Source organism: Asterias amurensis, chromosome 8, assembly GCF_032118995.1.
Source record: "Asterias amurensis chromosome 8, ASM3211899v1".
In the NCBI taxonomy this organism is placed as follows: Eukaryota; Metazoa; Echinodermata; class Asteroidea; order Forcipulatida; family Asteriidae; genus Asterias; species Asterias amurensis.
In genome coordinates, this window is record NC_092655.1 from 6,258,796 (window position 1) to 6,278,567 (window position 19,772).

A 19,772-nucleotide genomic window follows, 5' to 3' on the forward strand; every position below is an offset into this window, starting at 1 on the left:
GTCTATATTCCTGTCCAGCTGAGTATTCAGAGAATAGAACACATACAGTACAGGGAGATGACGAGTGTCTCATTTCGCTAATTTCTGAAGGTGAATGAGAAATCTGATTTACCTTCAGAAAATGAGTAAGGAGACATTTTGAAACCTCCCTGTATTGTATGTGTTCTATTTTTTGACTACGCGGCTGATGCGGTAGTCTTGGTTCAAGACTCTCTTAGGTTTGTCACAAGAGGGCGCACTATTACCTCAACGCGCTATCAACCGGGACCGCTAACACACCCCAAGAAAGCAAGCCGAGAAAGTTAGCGGTCCTCGGGGTGCGCGCCCTCTTGTGACAATCCAAAGAGTCTTGAACCAAGACTACTGACGCTAACAGGGTACCATACAGTCTCAATACGGCACCAGTCTATATTGTGTAGAACAACACATTTGTTTCTGTCTGTTAGTGTTATGTGCCAGCTTTTACTTGTTTTGGCTTAATTGGCTGTCAAAAGTCAAGAATGTTTGGATTTTTCGAATAAGGTAAGTGGACAGTCGACTTGGAGGAAAACTTTCACGACCTCGCAACCAATTTCTGCCTGTTTTTATAAAAAAATTGAAGTGTTTTTTAATTTTAATTTTTATAATATAATAGTAGTATTAATAATATGGCGACCGGTTTAAAAAAATTATTATTTTGCTAAAAGTGAAACTTAAAAAGATTATTTAAAATATCTCTCCTCGATCCTGCCTTCTCTCTCACCAGTCTCCATATATCTATCTGTTATCTATGCTGGAGGAAGAAATGGATAGAAAATAGAAGTTAGTTATTTAGTATTGTATTGTGTAATCAATCAAATAATACAATGCAGTACAGGTGTCATGACCAAAACTGTTTGCTGGCAATAAGTGTCCGCTGAGCATGCACAGTACACCCCGGACACTATTTGACACGGATTGCGTGACTAATAGTGTCCGCCCAAAAAATAGTGTCTGGGCGCCAGGCCCATGCATGCTGCGTCGTGTTGATTATTTAGAATCAAATACAACCAAGCGTTCAAATACAAGCCAAGTTAAAAAGTAGACCAACACGCAACAGAACACTTTCTCTCAAAACAAAAGTATGCAAGATTAGTATTTTACTATGGTAAAACAGTGCAGGTTTAACAAGTACGGATTTAGTTGCGATAACGTAACCCTCCTCCCGGTGGCCGGCCGTCGGGAGGAGGGTTATGTTATCGCAACTAGTATGGATTGTGCTAAAGGTTACGAATTATTTATTATATAAAAAAAATTAACATACAACCAAGAATGCTTTCAAGCACACAAGTCAAGTTAAAAAATAGACGAACTCTTAATCTCAAAAGTATGTCAAGATTAGTATTTTACTTTGTAATTAAAAAGTGCAGGTTAAAAAATACGAATAAAAGTGATAAATGATAAATAATACGAATGCTTATAATCAAATACAAGCAGGAAAGTGTCACAAAAATGTAAAACTAAAATGTCAAAAATGAAGCAAGGCACGCATTGATGATGCACGCTAACCGCGGACACTATTTTTACTACAATGTGACGTCATAGACGCTTGGCCAATCACAACGAATATGCTAATGAGCGGACACTTATTGCCAGCGGACAGTTTTTGTCATGACACCGGGAGTCGAACCTGTGAAGAAGAGAGAGCAACTTATTATACACACAATACATTTTCACAACCTTGAAATTCAGCTGTTAATGGCTCTCATTTACATCGGTCTCATCACAGTTGGCCATTACAGGTTCTTTGTTTGTTTTACAGACTGTGTGAGACTGATGAGAGCCATTAAAAGCTCAACAAGGTGGGCTTGGCACTGCACTGTAAATTTACCAGTTAGTAATTTATAGACGATGTGACCTGTGACATCACATGTTTACAAAAGAGCCACAGAGCCTGGACTTCCTGCAGGCAAAATTTGTACGCAGCCTGTAGGTGGAAATCATAAAATCTTATATTTTATGGAGATTGCACTGTCTAACGCTTATCAACTTTTGATATGATGAAAGGGGGCACATCTCAAAACCTGTCCAGCTTTTACTTTCATAATTCTTGGATTTATGTGGAAATTATGACACAAAAATTTAACTTTCCCATATAATCTGTGCAGTATCGTGCCTGCCAGAATACTCGAAGAATATACAAGATCACACTTATTGTAAACAAAGTTCACATGGTCTATAAGTAAACAAGTATTTTATTTTCATTTTTCGCTATTTGTTTTCAGCTTGTTCAAGCTCCCAACAGCTCATCAATGTCAATGTAATCGTTAATGATTAATACCAAAGGTATCATCAGCATTCAACATGGCGAGTGAGAATCATGGTCTCCCGCCAGAGGTGCACATCGATCATTGGAATGAAGCCACCAATATCTACATGATCGTCATTGTGGTGTCTGTATGGTTCTTCGTTTATTTAAAGAGGTGAGTCAATGGCAAGTTGTGTTTTTGGATGACAGTGTTTCGCTTTTAAATGATTATAAAAAGCTGATTGATAAACATTGTTTCTCAATGGGGGACATTTAGGACATTACAATTATCTAATTTTGCTTTTTGAGTTAATCGCTCAGTGAGCATTTTATTCATAAAATCTTTTTGCAGCGATGTCATGCAAAATGTGTGATTAGTTTTTCACTATTTTCTTGTGACCCAGATGGCCGATCAATCTCAAACTTCTTCAGGTTTGTCAGTTTATGAATGGGGGATTACATAAAGTGCCCTCGCTGCCAGCAACTGTTTTGTTAGCAACAACCAATTCTTAAATATTCCTTTAAAACTCCTAATCTCATCCTTTCTTATCTCATCTTCTAAAATCTCTCTTTGTTCCACTCAGACACACTGGAATGTTTGCCAGGTTATTCACCCGGCCGACAGCCGCAATGGAAGAAAGAACACAACGCTACAGGGAAGAACTAAAAAAAGTCAGACTCAGACAACAGCTGGAGTTGTATTACGTTTGTAAGTACAACTCAAAGTTGCGTTTTCTGTTGTAGGTTTACAGATACAGTTGTCTCGAACATGACTTCATTTCAAAGGCCTTGAACTTGAACTTTGAGAGGGCAAGGCCATTTTCTGTTTGCAAACAGGGGCATGGCGACAGGGACTAAGGCCTACGTGCAACTCCAGGCTTGATTTTAGAGGGAAATATTTCACAGATAAAACTAGTTTTAGCTGTGATAAATTAAGGGAATGTTATTAGCCCAATGACCAGGGCTAAAATGTAAAGCGCACTAAGACAACATTGTGAAATGCGCTATGATAACAATAATTATATAGCGCTTTTCACACTCGGAGGGAGTCCAAAAGCGCTTCACATTATTTAAGTATTGGAGTACTAGTACTATTTAAGTTTTAGTTCTTCTAGTTATTAGTAAGCTTTCAGATAAGAATTAAACAACTATGCAAACCAAATATATATTGATACCTCACCATGCAATGCCTCAAATCCTATAATGCCTCACCAATTCTGTATATTATAGCAGACTGATAATTGCTTTTTTTCTCGCTCTACATCCAAAACCTTATTACTTTTATACAATCTGAAACTGCCATCTTGAATACTCAAAACCGATCTTTTAAATTGTGTACAAATTATTCAGCAAGAGCTTTTTCTTGTCCCTTTCAGCTCGGAGATGGGAGCAGAGCCAGCAGCAGGTGCCAGTGGCAGCTGAGCATCACATTGACATGAACATGTCCACGTGACAGTAACTTCCAGGGGTCACAGTTGTCATTGTCATATCACGATGGATCTATCTGCATTAAGCATGGAATGCAAGACTTGATCTCCTGTCCTCATCTGCAAGGATAAAGACAAGTACTGGTTTTACAAAGCCAGCGATATCATTGGATACAACGTACCATCCGACAATGTATAGAGTACATGTACATCCATGTATATGTAGAATTTTATTGCGAAATGAATGCGAGTTGGCTCATATCATGTGACCCTCAGAAAACTGACGTTGGCTTGAGGCCACTCTCTGATGTAATTCACAAGGCTCGAAGGGTGACGTCAGATGTTCAGGCTACCTTTATACCAGTTACAACTCTTGTGGAATGGTCTTGCATCAATCATCCAGACAGTATGCCCTTTATGTAAGCTAGATGTATAATAGACTGGTCCCCTATAAGGACAGGTGTTGGCTTTATATGTATACACATGTAAGTCGCATTTAACTGCGAATCTCCAGAACTAGAAAGACATGTGAATGATGCGAGGTCAAAGGTGATTATGCACCTGGGCTGAACAGCAGATCTCTGGCAAAATTAACAATCCTCAGATGATGTCGGATGTTCAGGCTTGACGTGTAACTTTTCAATTGCCATCTGTTAAAATCCAGCAGAGAGTGTCATTAACAGTTGTGGTCAAACTTTCCAAAAAATTGTGAGGGCCAAACATTTTTCCTGATGTTTTCACTAAAACATTAGTCTTGTATGATGGTGCATTCAATGATCACTAGATGATGAAATCAATTTGCTTTCCAAAATTGAGAGGGCCAAACATTTTTTCTGATGTTTTAACTAAAACATTAGTCTTGTATGATGGTGTGTTCCGTGATCACTAGATGATGAAATTAATTTGCTCTTTAAAAAACAAGTGACGTCGGCCTCCGTACCATGAGCAACGTGTCGTATACCTGTCGTCACTAACCCCTGGTCGGGATGTACCAACAAACAATGCTGACTGGCTTCCAAAAGTGACTACTTTGTGTGCACGCTCATTTAAAATGGAGTGGTTCCTTTTCTTAAGGGTATCACACTTGGGAAAATTTTACACTGTTTTAAACAGGAGGTTAGAGACTTCTGAGCAATTCCTAATTTTCATGAGGGGTCTAATTGAAAATGACTGGATCCAAACACTCAGTTTGACCTTGTGACCTCTACAAAACTTGTGTTATTGTGTATCCATACACCATTAAATCAGTCACCAAGAAAGTTTGAAGGCAGATAATGTTGTGTAGAGAGGTTAAAACTATAAAGGTATAAGTGACAATTACTTTATTGTGCAAACAGATTGTTTTCATATGGGGGTGTTTTCATACCAGTAGAGCTTTGTAAAATTTCCCCATAAACAGTTACTAGATTTATTACAGTGATTTTCTAGGTGCCAGGCTATTGTCCTTGGGTTTAGTTTGGTTTAGATTTGACATGCAGAGACAGCATGGCTGTATATAATGATAAAGTTTCACTGAATCTCTTAGGTTGAGGAAACAGTTCTGTCCTTCATTACATAACTAGGTGTCTGTCCAGGAAGTAGAAGTTGAATAAACTTTCCAAAATCCAGTTAAAATGAGCTTTACAAGCTCTATCTTTCTCACTTTACATTTGTACTGAATGTCAAACCTTTTTGCAAGATTTGAGAAAAGGAACAAAAAGGGGACTTTTGTAAAAGTAAAAAAAATGAGTGTGTTGGACAGTGCGGCATAATTCTTCTGTTAGCCCCGCCCACTTCACACCTATTACCAGAAGCCCATGTAGGAGTTGCATTGAGCTGGTTTTTCTTCGATAATTTATGCAAGAAAAAGTTTGATTATGGGAATTGGTGTAAACGATAATTTGGGTGATTTGGGGTATAATTACACACATTTTAGCTTTGTACATAGCTTCAACCATTATCATCTTTTTAACAAAAAGGCATTTTGGATCAGGGTCATTACCCTCAGAGTAAGCAAGTTTGTTATGAAATAAAATTATTTATTGAATTGAAATAAAAACAATTACATGCAGTCTGTATTTTGTCAATTTGTATTGCTTACTAAAGTTGTTTATGTTGTCCTGTCCCCCATTGGAACTTGTACGATGGAAAATTGTTGCTCGCCTTTCGTGAGGGAGTTTGGGCTACAATCATTTGGTTGGTTGTTCCGTACACAAGGACAAGATTGTGTGAATGAATGGAAACATTGCGGGGTGGGGGGGGGGTTGCCCTCTGCCACATATTTGGCATACAGTGGAGTGCTTTTGAAGCTTGCTGGGGTGGGTTGGGCCTTTTTGTAAGTTATTTACCTCAGAAAACAAATATTCCTCCGCAGAAAAAAAGTGATCAGTCAATATATCTTATTATTTAGATTATTATAACTGATTCCCCTGTTTGTTAAACATTACTGTGTGTTTATCAAACAATCCTTTTTGTTTTATTGTTATTTAAACAGTTCATGAAATTGAGCGATGGCCTTTTTCGGACACCGTATTTACCGGAAGGTACTGGTCCCCCGTATTATCTCATAGCGTTGTTTTGTTTAGAGCGATTACCAGCGGTAAGGCAATACAAATGTCACGGGTCATATTTAAGCACGCATTGCAATGTTTTCATAAATTTCCATTGACTGGAAAAAGACTTCACTCTCGCACCGAACGCCCACAAAGTCTGAATTTTCACATACCGACCACTCATTATTCTCTTGGAATTATGACAACTAACTAGCGCTGTTCGGCTTCAAGATGATGTCAATACGCAAGTGGTTGTACAAACCAAAAGTGAGTATTTTGTGTGGGTAATTAGGATAAAAAACCGGAGAAAATGTTGTCTGATCCAGCAGCATGTTTCAAGATGTATAAAATGTCCGCGTGACTAGTGCTGTGTGAATCGGGTCATGGGATGAGTAGACCGAGTAGACACAAAATGCTTGCGGTTTGTAGGAGCTTCAAGCCGGCCTAGCTAGCCAGTTGCTGCGTGGGTGTTGGCAGCTAAGGATATGGTAAAGTCAACTACTAACTTACCGTTATAATTTATAGTTTGTATAATTTTTCGGCATTGCAGGAAGTCACTAACTGTTTTTTTTTTTAATAGCATGTATAGTGTGGTTTCATTCAATTCAAGGACAGAAGGATAATCTGTGTATTGAAAAACTGAACATTGATAATTGTTGATACGGTTTGTACAAAACAAGGAAAAGTTCCTGTATTGTGCCACCACTACTATAGTATCTAATAACCCTGAATGAGATATCCCTTTTTGTAAAAATGAGTGAAAAAGTGGTGGTGCCATACGGAAAATTATCCCAAAAATAATGCAGGGATAACTTTCCGTATGGCGCCACCACTTTTTCACTCATTTTTACAAAAAGGGATATATAAATCAGGTAAATTAGATACTATATTATTTTATTTCGAATGAAAAAGTGGTGGCGCCATACGGAAACTTTTCCTAATGCAGAGTGCAGTCGCATAATTATTTCTTTTTGGACATGTTTAGAAGTTTTGAGACATTGTATAAGGTTTATCGCGAATAGCAAAATATCAAGAGAGGGCGCTGTTGAACCTACACAAAGGTAAAGGCGTTGCGTGTGCGAGTCGTACAAACTGCATAGTAACCGCCCCATATTCCTTCCCACAATGCAGTGCGTTTCTGAATCGCGATAAACCTTATTGTAATGTATTCCTTTGCTTGGAACCTTTCAATTGTTATAATCCTTAATAAATGTAGTTGTTTCATGGAGGAAGGGTTGTGCAATAAAATAACCCTGAGAAAATTTAATTTTAACTGGTGGTCGCGTTTTTGAGATATCCTGTATTTAGGGAGGTTTATAATTAGCTGCCATTACGCGAGCATTTGTGAAATAACCATTTCCCACGTCAGGTACAAATGACACAATTTGTTGACCAATACGTTGATGTTTTTGCTTGCGTAGCGTGCAGCTTAACCTCGCTATTGTCTTTGGTTAAGACAATTTCTGTGATTGTTCAGCGACAATTGTCTTTTTTCTTTTACATTTTGTGTGTGTGATGTTCATAGACTCATTTTGTTTAAATATGAATGAAAATTATTCATGAATGTCAAATTTCCATGCCAGTGCTGACGAAAAACTTAAAACAAGCACCTTATGACACAAAGTATGGCTAAAAAGGGAGTTTGGTCGACAGATTTTTAGTTTCATTTTCCGTCAAAGTCTTTTAGGAAATGAGGAAAACCTGATTTTGTAACATACACATTCATTGTCAGTCATGTGATTGGATTTTACATCCTGGAACCTTAGATGTTTATGTTCACACACAGCTCTGCCATAATGTTGTGTGTACAGCCATGGGGGGGCGGGGACACATACATTACTTGATTTAGAGCGTCTGTATTAGTTTTGTTATGACAAAGGCCCTGTAAATAAAATGTATTATAAACTCAAATCATTGAACTTTACATGTAACGTGTGGGCCTGCTATGTATGGTCTGAAACATGAAGACAGCTACCTAGTACTCATTCATATCCCTAGGACTACTAGTATTAAAACGTCAAATCAAAAATAGCATTTATACTGAGTGTTTACTATGATTCAAGTGGTTTCCTGACTTGTACTCAGTCAGACTACATATTACTTTGTACATGTATGACATTTAGAAACCATTGAAATAGGATACTGAATACTGTGTGTGCCTGGCCAGCTTCTGTTATTTTCTTGCCTTGTGCGTTTTTTAAGTAGTTTATTCACACTTTAAAAGACGACACTACCGACACAGTCTGTCTACTGTACGTAGTAAGGTGTACATTTTTTTGTACAGGCCTACTCAGGGCTATAAATATACTTCTACATTACATGATGTACAGTAATTTCATGTTCATATAATCTAATCACACAATTTATAATACAGGGGTTGTTTCCCACGCAGCAATGGGAAAGTGAAAGCAAAACTAGCTTAGTACCTGCTAGTACTGTCTCTCAATAGAAGTGCTGTCCGAGCTTTAGTTGCTTGCAACATAATGTCCTGTCCATGATGTAGGGCAAAGTTTTGAGAGATAAGTATTTTGCAGGGAGCGTAAATTCGACAGGACACCCCACTTAATCAGTTGAGCAATTTATTTGTTAGTGATGACCATGAGATTTTTATGATGCAAGAATTTCGGGGAGTTACACTAAATGGAATGTTAGCACTCCAGGTTTGTCCTGCCAGTCAATGAGAGGTCCGAACAAGATTGGAACACAATCCACGCGATAACCTGCCATTGTGGCTGGAGCCATGTAAACAAACCCCAGTTGTGTGCTTTGCTGATATAGGGCGATGATGATGTCATCGGGTTAACCAAAACCTTACATTCCTTGTGAAGATAATCGCCTTAATCCTTCAGTTATCGCGTCACTACTTCTTTTTTTATGTTTACATTTTTGAAACGATAAGTGCCAATGTTTGCTTTTGTTGACACAGCAAAGATAAAAATGAGGGAAGCCGTATTGACCCCCATACACTGCCCTGATTTCTGGCTAGTAACAGGACTATGTGTACACTGAGAAAAACGCTCAATTGCACAATAATTTGGAAGATGTCATAAGATTTCACAATGACTACTCAGCAATTTTTTCTTTATCACAAACTTGCAGATTGTTAGAATTCTATTTATAAATGCTGGCAAAGCAAGTTATTTTTGGGAGAGAGGGTTTAACCTTGTCGGGGTGGTTCTTGTTCAATCTATCGACCACCTTGAGCTGTTTAAATCCCGGGATAGCTTAGTTTGTCTGCTGATGGTTTAGGCATGTGTACAGATCATGTGACCTGTGACATCACATTTTAACAAAAGAGCCTGGGGTCGATTTCACAAAGAGTTAGGACTAGTCCTAAAGACTCCTAACTTAGGACTAGTCCTAGGAGATATACAAATTGCATGGTTGGTCCCAAGTTAGGACGAGTAACTGGTCCTAACTCGAGATAAGACTAGTCCTAACTCTTTGTGAAATCCACCCCCGGACTTCCTGCAGGCAGGATTTGTTTACACAGCCTAATATCAGGCTTAAAATTCAAAGTCTTAATATTTTGCTATAATGGAAAATTTGTGGGAGAAACTGTTCCCTGATTTACATACACTAGGCCTATAATGCAGTTGACACCCTTTGACTATTAAATTATGATAACACTCTATTTATAATAGATTTGAATTTTAGGGAATTGATATAACCTGATGAAAGGGAAATGAACAAATGGATGTCGAACGTTAGCATCTGGTTCCGGAACTCTTCGGTTTGGCACATTTTTCAAATTAGGTCGGTAAAGCCATTACAAGGCCGATTACCACTAAACATAAACACTTGATTACAAAGCTTGGTTATAAATACAATTGTCCACCAAGTTCCACCAAAATGAAAACTTAAAACAACACTCAATGAATGTAAATTGACACTAATTAATATCATGAACTGCAATTTTACAAAAATGATCAGAGCTGGTGCCTACAAAAAAAACTTGGCTTTCTCCAAGGTTCAAAAAATTACAAAAAAGGATAAAAAATGCCAAGCTTTGTTTATTTTTAATAAAAGAAAAGGACCAGTGTCCAACTTCATAGGTGCTTAAAAGCAGAAAATACTGCTCATCAATTTCAGTATTTTCTGCTTAGCAGATTTCAGGAGGGTATCCCTATCTGACTATCAGTCACTGTGAACTGGTAATGGTATGGTTGGTAACCATATTGTGTAATGTATAATTTTGTTGTGCGTAGCTACTTCTGTGCTTTAAAACCAGCTGTATGAAATTGGGCCAGGGGTGGATTTCACAAAGGTAGTCCTAACTTAGGACTAGTCCTAGGCAATGCTAAGAGATAGGACCAGATGAGTTACTGGTCCTAACTTAGGACTGGTCCTATCTCTTAGCATTGCCTAGGACTAGTCCTAAGTTAGGAGTGAAATCCACCCCTGGACCAATTTGCACAACATCAGCTTACATGAGTCAAATTTAAGGCAGCATCCAATCATCATACATAGTGTAAATCTGTTTTATTTTGATAACTCAATTATAATAATAAGAATCCCTCGAGGGTTTATTCCCAGGTTTGTCAGTTTTGTTGTTATTATTCACAGTTTAACCAGCAATTGGAATAGCAAGGACATTCTATGTACAGATTACGTTCCGTTCCGTAGCTACAATCGAAAGCATTATTCCAGTCAATTCTTTTGTCATGGCATTTTCCTCCGATTCCCAGGTCACCTAAATACTACGACCTTCTAAGAGAATTACAGGGCACTTGGTCATCAGACTGTTGGTCATTCTACCTGCTAAAAGCTGTATCGAATATTGGCGCTGCTAAACTTGTTTACAATGTTGCTTATCAAGATTAAAATTAAATAACATTGTCTTCTTTAAATAGTCGCTGTACCAAAAGGGCAAAGTATCCGACATCAAATGGAAAATTTTCCAAATAGCTTACTGGGTCTGAGTCACACACACAGTCACATGACAATAACAATCCAAGTTGCAAAACAAACCCCAATGGCCACTGGGCCCAGCATGCTTGGTTTTTTACTTAAATGTACTCAATGAAATGTAAGATGGCCTTGAAGGCCTTCTAAAAATAGTGTTGTCTTTGGCATTGTTTGCCTTGGAAAGATTCCAATGTTGTGGCACGGAAGCAACATTTGTTCATGTTGTTACGTTTATTTAGAACGAGGCTTGCAAGTTATTTGACAATGTCCTCGTTTTCCATCTTTTTTAGTGTTCTAAGACAGTTGTTTTTACTTAATTGTTGAATAAACCCCTTGCATCGGTTGTCATTGCTGAGGTCAAATGATGGAAATATGCCATCGCATACGCGCCATGCACAACTCTCAGCCAAATGTTATAGTCTTTCTGTCTTTAGGAGTCTGTCATGCTAACTGTGTTAAATTTGGTAATTATGCGTAACACATTAAAATTATTTTTCCTTAATTTTTTTTTATTATAATGTTACAAGTAGTTTTTGTTGATTCAGTTTTTAGACAAGTATACAATGCATATTGTGAAAATATTAAGAATCATGCATCTAGTAGGACATTTAAAATATATGATTTTGATAATAATAATAATTTGGGGGGGGGGGGGCTAATCATCCTTACTCGCAGCTAAGAGCTGAATTGCAAAGGACGCGGCTACAACATGTTCGAGAAGCAGGCATGCAAGGGCGCCTTTGGCTGCCAGCCAGCACAGCCAAGATCGAAAGTGTTTGATGCATTGTGTAAACTTTTTAATGAAACTAACAGACATTTTCAAACCCACCTCATTTAATGTAAACAAGTTTGGCTAAATCTACTGTCTACAAAAATAGTGTACTGTTCACTTCTCTCCTAAAACTAACTTGATAAAAAGCTGATAGCAGGCCTCCAAATATACATGTAGCTGGCCTTGGAAAAGGTTTGTCTGATTAAAGTGAAAAAAGGTGACTGAACCTCTGTTAGATAACCACCCTAACAAACATAAAAGGAATCTAGCCCATCCATGGATAGCAGGATTGGGCAGTTGGAATGAATGGATCTTGTTATCATGGTTTGCTGATTTATAAAAGAGTTTCCAGGAGTTAGGGTTACAATGTAAATCGGGAATCGGGAATTATACGATTATGTAACTTTGTTTTCGTAGAAAAGTATACCATAACAGTGTTGTGGCTTTTCGTGGCCAGGCGCACCGGACTCAAAGTTGTGATAAGGTGGTGTGGTCTTGTGTACTCGATCCTCGGGGCACAATTTCTGCTAAGCTGAAATGAGCAGGATACCAGTCACAAGTTGTAGGCCTACATGTGACATGGTATTTTGGCAGGTATTCTGGTAAGCATAATGCTGTTGTGCTTAGCTGCTTTTTATGCTTTTAAGCAGCTCTATGAAATTAGGTACGGGGGTTTCAAAAAGTTCTGTGCCCAATGATCAGGGTTAACAATTACGCACTGTGAGGTACTCGGAGAGACCTGTTATGGATAAAGAAACTATCGTTAAATACCCCCCCCCCCCCAACCATAAAACCAATGTGTGGGCATACCCTGTAAAGGAAGCCATGACTATTTGTAAGATGGGGTTTGTTCCTTTAGATTGGTGTTTTTTTATTTGTTTGTTGGGATGATCTTCCCAATAGAAAGGGAACTCGGCATCATTAATGTGTTGGGGTTACGCAGGCCTGTATGCCTCGTTTTTGAAAGGGCAAAGGCACCAAGACATTTTCTCTTTGGTAAAGGGCACCCTATGAGGAATTTGTAAATTCCTACTGGAGCATTTCAAGGGTACCAAGGCAATGGCAAGGAGCAACGGAGGCAAACGCCTCCGTTGCCTCCGTGGAGAATCAGGCCTGGGTTAGGGGTAGGGCAGTGGCTGTGGTTTTTTTTAAAGGAAACTTCAATAACTTAAAGCTGTTTAAAAGGAAGAATATCTTTGTGATACACCAAGTGAGGAGACTTGTCTTTGACATTTACTGAAACAGTGTACCTAGCCTTATGCCGGAAACATAAATATTGTTGTTCTTCCACGACAAGTGTAGTAAATAGAGAGGGGGGGGGCGGGGGCACATGGCTCAAATTGTTGTCGGTGCACACCATGATTGTACTGTTACCGACTGCAGGAGGTGATCAAAACACTATGTTGGAGACTTTCCAATGCTTTCATTTAAAAGATTGTAGTTTGGTAAACCCATCTCAGAATAAACGGGAAGATATTAAAAAGATGGATCAAAGCATTTAAACAATTTTTTCCTCTATTTTCAATGCACCTGGTGCTCCTGCCACCTTGGACTCCTCGTTAAGGCTTTATTAAAGGCAGTGGACACTATTGGTAGTTACTCCAAATAATTATGGGCATAAAACTTTTCTTGGTGACGAGTAATGGGGAGAGGTTGATGGTATAAAACACTGTGAGCAACGACTCCCTCTGAAGTGCCATAGTTTTCGAGAAAGAAGTAATTTTCCACGAATTTGATTTTGAGCCCTCAGATTTAGAACTTGAGGTCTATAAATCAACCATCTAAACGCACACAACTTCGTGTGACAAGGGTTAATTTTCTTTCATTATTATCTCGCAACTTCGATGACCGATTGAGCTCAAATTTTCACAGGTTTGTTATTTTATGCATATGTTGAGATACACCAACTGTGAAGGGAAGTCTTTGACAATTACCAATAGTGTCCACTGCCTTTAAGTTCACCTTTGAATAAATAATTCACAATAAAATAAAAAAGTATTTAAAATAAATGGAACTTGTATGCAACCATGCGTGTGGTTTCTCAAAAATAATACACAACCATCAATGCCTGGTATAGCATACACAGAATGACCTTAATATAGCCATCCTCGGCAGAAAATCTGACATTGTATCAATATTTATTAATAGAAAACCTGGAATTGTTCTCCGATTGTGAACAGCTAATATCGTCTAAACTGTACACAGTGTTAATGAACAATATGGTGTGATTGGATTCACTTACTGGCCCATGAAAATCCACACCTTGACCCCTCAAGGTATGGCACTAAAGGAAGGTCACACCTGACGACTGTAACAGATGTTTGAGTTCGAGCGTCACATATGGATAGCTCAATTAGAGACAGAAAAGATGAGAACGAATTCCAATTTTTTTTGCCATGAGTACAATATTTCCGGTTCATAGTCTGCAAACACTTGAAATGATCAGACATGTAGCAAAGGGTCTGCACATAAATACGTGATTATGTGTGTAGACACTGTGTTGTTACTAGTAATGTACAATGTATGGTTAAAGCCATGGGACACTTTCGGTACAGAAACAAAATTAAAAGTTCACAGATTTACAAATGACTTAAAGGGTTTGTAGAAGGTTATGGTGAAAGACTTCTCTTGAAATATTAATCCATGAAATGCTTTACTTTTTGAGAAAACATTAAAACAATATCAATTCTCGATATCGAGAATTGTGGATTTATTTTAAACACATGTCGTGACACGGCGAAACGTGCAGAAACAAGGGTGGGTTTTCCCATTATTTTCTCCCGACTTCGATGAATAATTGAGCCTAAATTTTCACAGGTTTGTTATTCTATTAAGTTGTGATACACAAAGTGTGGGCCTTGGACAATATTGTTTACCGAAAGTGTCCAATGGCTTCAAGGGGCTTTCGCCGCAGCTGAGCTATCACCCCTATGGAACAACCTCCTTCTCAGTGTCAATCAAGCTTCCTCTACTGACTCATTCATATCTCTATAAAATCTCCTTGTACAAAGGTTGATGAGCTTTGAAACGCCAGCAGGGCGGTATGCTTCGTTTTTTGAAAGGGCAAGGGCACCAAGGCATTTTCTCTTTGGCAAAGGGCACCCTATGAGTAAATAGTAAATTTCTACTGGAGCATTTCAAGGGCACCAAGGCATCCATTGCCTTCTTGAAGTATCAGGCCTGCGCCAGTATTGTGAGCATGGAATGCCAGTATTGTAAGCACTATTGCAAAATAGAAAAATTATTTAGAATAAACAAACTGTTGTTACCCAGATGATGCAAACATGTAATTTGCATACATTCACATGATAATGGGAAAATTTTAAATAAACACCTCGAAATCAAAGATATTAACACAGTGATATTTTAGTTGTAGTATTATGTTGTGTTTTATACATGTGTGTTTTAATTGATTAATTGATTGATTGATTTATTTATTTATTATCCAACAGCGGATACAAGTATCTGCCATTTTAAGGTATCATTGCAAAAAAAAAAAACACCCAGTTTTCTTTCTTTAATTTAAACAGTCCACTTCTTTCATCTCGTGTAAAACATCAGACATAATGTTATATGCATTCATACATTAAGGGTCACCAGACTGTGTGTACATAGTCTGCATTACAGTGAGAAGCGCAGGGTGAATGTCGGCCATACGGAAGCAGCCCTGGCGTATCATTAAGGTAGTTTATGACTTGAAATATAGCTGCTGAACCCCGCATGGCTCGTGTGTCTGCTACGTGTTCCAGCTCTGTGAAAAAAGTGTGACAATGACATACTTTAAAGTGCAGTGTGCTTAGTAGACAAACTAGGGCTGTACATGTACGGGTTGTAAATCAACCATATTTCTTGCCGGAAGATCTTCTCAGATTTTAAATTTTGGGTTGAAAATATTCTTCAAAACTTCATTACAATATCTACTCTTAAAGGTGGTCCTTTCTAATTATGTATTTATAATACCAACAACTCTCCAATGCTAAGCCAATACCAAATAAGTATTTTATGGTCATTAACCTTTGGAATAGTCACCAAATGTACACCCTGACTTTATGCACATTTACACTAGGCCCTTTTATGTACAATTAGAACCATAGAGTAAGGATAGAGATGTTAGAACTATCCAACCTTTGCACGTGTAGGGGTCCAGTTGTTTACAGTACCTGTTACTGGTGCACATGTTCATAAATTTCATTTAAAGACACCCGTAAGATGCTAAGAGCCACCAGCTATTCATTTGTGCTGAGATGTTTACCTTGTATTGTGTCCACTTCTATTGACCATCGGGCTGGCTGGACCACAGAACAGGGAGGTCACACTATTTGTGTGTAAAAGAAACTGGACTGCGGGTTCTAAGAAATGGTCAGTGCATAAAAGAAACGGCAGTGGATTTTTAAGAAGCAGGATCAGTGCATAAAAGAAATGGCAGTGATTAAAGAAACGGTAGTAAATAAAAGATGGGAGTGTGCCTGGCCCTTTTTTTAATATTATTATACAGAATTTGCTGCTTCCAGGAAACTATGATTGTTGTGATTGTTTGTTTACAAACAAATTGCTGACAGGGTTTGTAATTTTTTCTTCTGCGTCTTTTCATTAGACTGTGAACCGTAAAGTTCAATTTTTGTTCAATAGCAAAATTTCAATTCATTATGAGAGTGGAAGGCTGAGGTCAGTTGTGGTTTGCGTTGCGGTCAGCTTGTTTCTGGTGGGATTTTATTTTAATGAGTTGATAGTCCATGGTCCAGTCAATGGACGCAGCTGTGGTTTATGAATGAAGTGGTGTTGCAGGGATGGCCAGGCCAGGTCAATGTGTGGAATAACACACGTTTAGACTTCAGCATAGGTACACATGGACAGTACAGACACCACTCTGTCCAACGTTCAGTTCTTTTTTTGCTACTGTAGTCTTGTACGGGAATATTCAGTTTGGGTGAACTTGTCTAGTCTTCCTACTATCACACACCAAACTAGGGCCTGTTTGCTCCTCGGTAAAGGGCATGAGGAATTTGTAAATTTCTACTGGAACATTTGAAGGGCACCAAGGCAATGACCAGGGCGCTCCATAGGCAATCGCCTTTGCTGCCTCCATAAAGTATCAGCCCTGCCAAACAGTGCACTCCTATCCAGAAAAAAGTGAGGGGGGGGGGTCATTTTTTTCAATAAAACTCCATCTGTTGCCGACTAGCATTTCCAGTGTACTTAAGCATCTACCGGTACTTATGCTACTGTATGTTATATCTTGTTATGATTATAACAAGTCTAAATGGTTAACTTTAAAATTAGTTATTGGGTTTCTTATCTCCAATCCATCATCTTGTCGGATAACAATAAAAGCAATAAAAGTTAATATTTAAAAATTGCAGATGAAAGTTGTTGGTTTTGTACAAATGTACAACATAGCCCGACTCAAGTGCTTTCAATTTGTTTTTCTTTTTAAAAAGGAATATAAGTAAGTTTTTAACTGAAGATTTATACCCTGGAGTGAAATTTATAGCATCTTGCAAACTCGGATGTTTTGTTTATTTTTTCACATACCTACTATTGTGCTATGTTTCTTGGTTGTATTGTTTTTAAAGGAACACGTTGCCTTGGATCGGTCGAGTTGGTCTTTGAAAATCGTTCGAGTTGGTCTTTGAAAATCGTTCTGTAACCGTTTGTTGTAAAATGTATATGGTTAGAAAGATATTGTAAAAGTAGAATACAATGACCTACACAAATATGCCTCGAAATTGCGTGGTTTTCTTTTTACCCTGTCGACTAACACGGTCGGCCATTTATGGGAGTCAAAATTTTGACTCCCATAAATGGCCGACCGTGATAGTTCGCGACGTAAAAGGAAAACCGTGCAGTTTCGAGTGATACTTGTGTGGATCATTATAGTCTACTTTTAAAACATCTTTCTAACCATATGCATTTCATAACAATAGGTTTCAAACGCTTTTAATAGACCAACTCGTCCGATCCAAGGCAACGTGTTCCTTTAAAATTACATGTACTTTATTTTTGGTATAGTAGATTTTCAAAATTCTGGAGACTTCTCGTTTCTAAAAAGAGCCTTCCTGCTATTAACCTACTTGTACATGTACCACTAGGGCGGAAGGTTGGAAATAAGCCAGAACTGCTGCTTTTGCTTAGTGGATCGAGGGGATTTCTTGTAACTAACTTCATTACAGCGGAATTGTGTTAAATAACAGGCTTCAAGTGACAAACTTTTGAAACTAAATCTTGGAAATTTGTGACCTTTCAGAAAACGGACAACCAGCTACTGGCCCAGTTTTACTTCAGCGATGAGGAGCTTAACGCGGTGTCTCAGGAGTTGGACAGCTTTGACGGCAGGCAAGACCCGGAGAGATGCACGCTGCTCGTTAATCAACTCCGAACGTGCCAAGACAGAGTACTCGGTAAGTAAGATGTCACTACTGTTGGTTGGAGCTGTTGATTTGTTCCCTGTCAGCATTATCGCTGTGTTTCCTGTGAACTTCTTTGCTTGGATTCATTACATAATTACATACAAGCTCGTCTGACTGCAGCGTGTCTCCCCTCGAAGCAAAGCTAACTGTTTTCTGATTAGAGGTGCAAGATTTAATGTATTATGCAAATTGAAGCATTAGTGAATTTTAGGAGAACTGTGTAAAAACCTGGGCTCGATTTCATAGAGCTATTTCAGCACAAAAAGATGCTAAGCATAACAAAATAATGCTTATCAGAATAGGGTTACCAGCAAAACCACTGGTATGCCATGTGTACAATTTGTGATTGGTATCCTGCTCATCTCTACTCTGCAGCCGGCCCCTGTTGACTTGTCAAGTCCATGTAAAACAAAAGAGAAAAGTTGCTCAGCATTAAGTCCTTACTGGCAAAATCACCTAGTTTTTTTTTTTTGTGCTATTTTTTTTAAGCACTTACAGTTGAAACTCAAAAATACTCATCCCCACTTGCATAAATTGACCGCTAACATGTCAATTCCATTGCCCACAGTTGTTGTGGTGACTGAACATAATCCAATCAATATTTTACTGACCTGGAAGTAAGAGCGAGTTGCACGTTGCATGTTGCTCGTTGCGTGCCGCTGCATTAGGCTGCTCCAGTCCACCTTTTTCTTTCTGTTGCGATAGTCTAAGTGTCATCCTGGTTTGTGCTGATTTTCACCATTGATCCGGAGGTCATTGGTTCAACTTCTGCTCTAGTCAATTTTTCTTCAACCCAGAATCAATAAATATACAAAGTCCCTGATCAAACAAACTGTTGTGATGTTTTCACATAAAAATATAATCACTCAATTTTTTAGTGGTTGCTTTTAGACTTTGTGGATTGCAGGCATGTATGCTTAATTTTTGAAAGGGCAAGGGCACCAAGGTATTTCCTTGGTAAAGGGCACCCTTAATGTATGGGGAAATTGGAAATTTCAAGGGCACCAAGGCAATGACCAGTGGGCATGGAGGCAGTTGCCTTGGTTGCCTCCGTGCCCGACTTGGATTGAAACTGAGAGGATGAATAACATTAAGTCTTACATCAACGTCCCTTTCCCTTTAAGGAACAAGTTTATAATCTTCTCCATTTAAATTAATAAAAGAACAAATATTTGTAAATGTAGCATCAGTAACAAGCTGTTAAGAGGATGAATGATCGCAGAACATGGGGATGTTTTTAATCATGTCAATATTGTAATTTACATGCTTGGAGAGTTCCCAGTGTTCAGCCGGTATTATACTTGTTTTTTATGTATCTGTCATCAAGCACTGCGGGTATTGAACAAAAATTAATAGGGCTGTAAAATGAACTGTGCACAGTGTGTGTCCTTTTTAAAACCAATATTGTATGAAAACATTTTCAAAGTTCCATATGGTTGGCATAATTAAATTTTGTATGCA

At 38.3% G+C, this 19,772-nt stretch overlaps 2 protein-coding genes across 3 annotated transcripts in view; both read left to right on the top strand.

The window, feature by feature from the left end:
* The first annotated feature begins 424 nt into the window (after positions 1-424).
* On the top strand, positions 425-5,734 carry LOC139940614 (small integral membrane protein 19-like). Its single transcript, XM_071936954.1, has 4 exons — positions 425-522; positions 2,244-2,441; positions 2,851-2,975; positions 3,643-5,734. The coding sequence occupies exons 2-4, from the start codon at positions 2,323-2,325 to the stop codon at positions 3,717-3,719; spliced, it is 321 nt and encodes a 106-aa protein (XP_071793055.1). The 5' UTR covers positions 425-522; positions 2,244-2,322; the 3' UTR covers positions 3,720-5,734.
* A 612-nt stretch (positions 5,735-6,346) lies between these two features.
* The window catches only part of LOC139940414 (lateral signaling target protein 2 homolog), a 29,994-nt gene continuing 16,568 nt past the window's right edge, over positions 6,347-19,772 (top strand). The window contains exons 1-2 of one of the 2 annotated variants that reach the window (XM_071936648.1): positions 6,347-6,491; positions 18,149-18,302. In XM_071936648.1, the coding sequence (XP_071792749.1) occupies positions 6,456-6,491; positions 18,149-18,302 (190 nt within the window). In that variant the 5' untranslated portion in view covers positions 6,347-6,455. Of the gene's footprint in view, positions 6,492-6,518; positions 6,713-18,148; positions 18,303-19,772 lie in introns of those variants that run through there. The other variant, XM_071936649.1, reaches the window with a different exon arrangement.

What these genes read in the sequence shown, in the direction of transcription:
- LOC139940614 (XM_071936954.1), top strand. Translation starts at nt 2,323, where the DNA reads ATGGCGAGTGAGAATCATGGTCTCCCGCCAGAGGTGCACATCGATCAT. An exon ending in TTCTTCGTTTATTTAAAGAG is followed by an intron (nt 2,442 to 2,850) that starts GTGAGTCAATGG and finishes TGTTCCACTCAG; the next exon opens with ACACACTGGAATGTTTGCCA. An exon ending in GCTGGAGTTGTATTACGTTT is followed by an intron (nt 2,976 to 3,642) that starts GTAAGTACAACT and finishes TGTCCCTTTCAG; the next exon opens with CTCGGAGATGGGAGCAGAGC.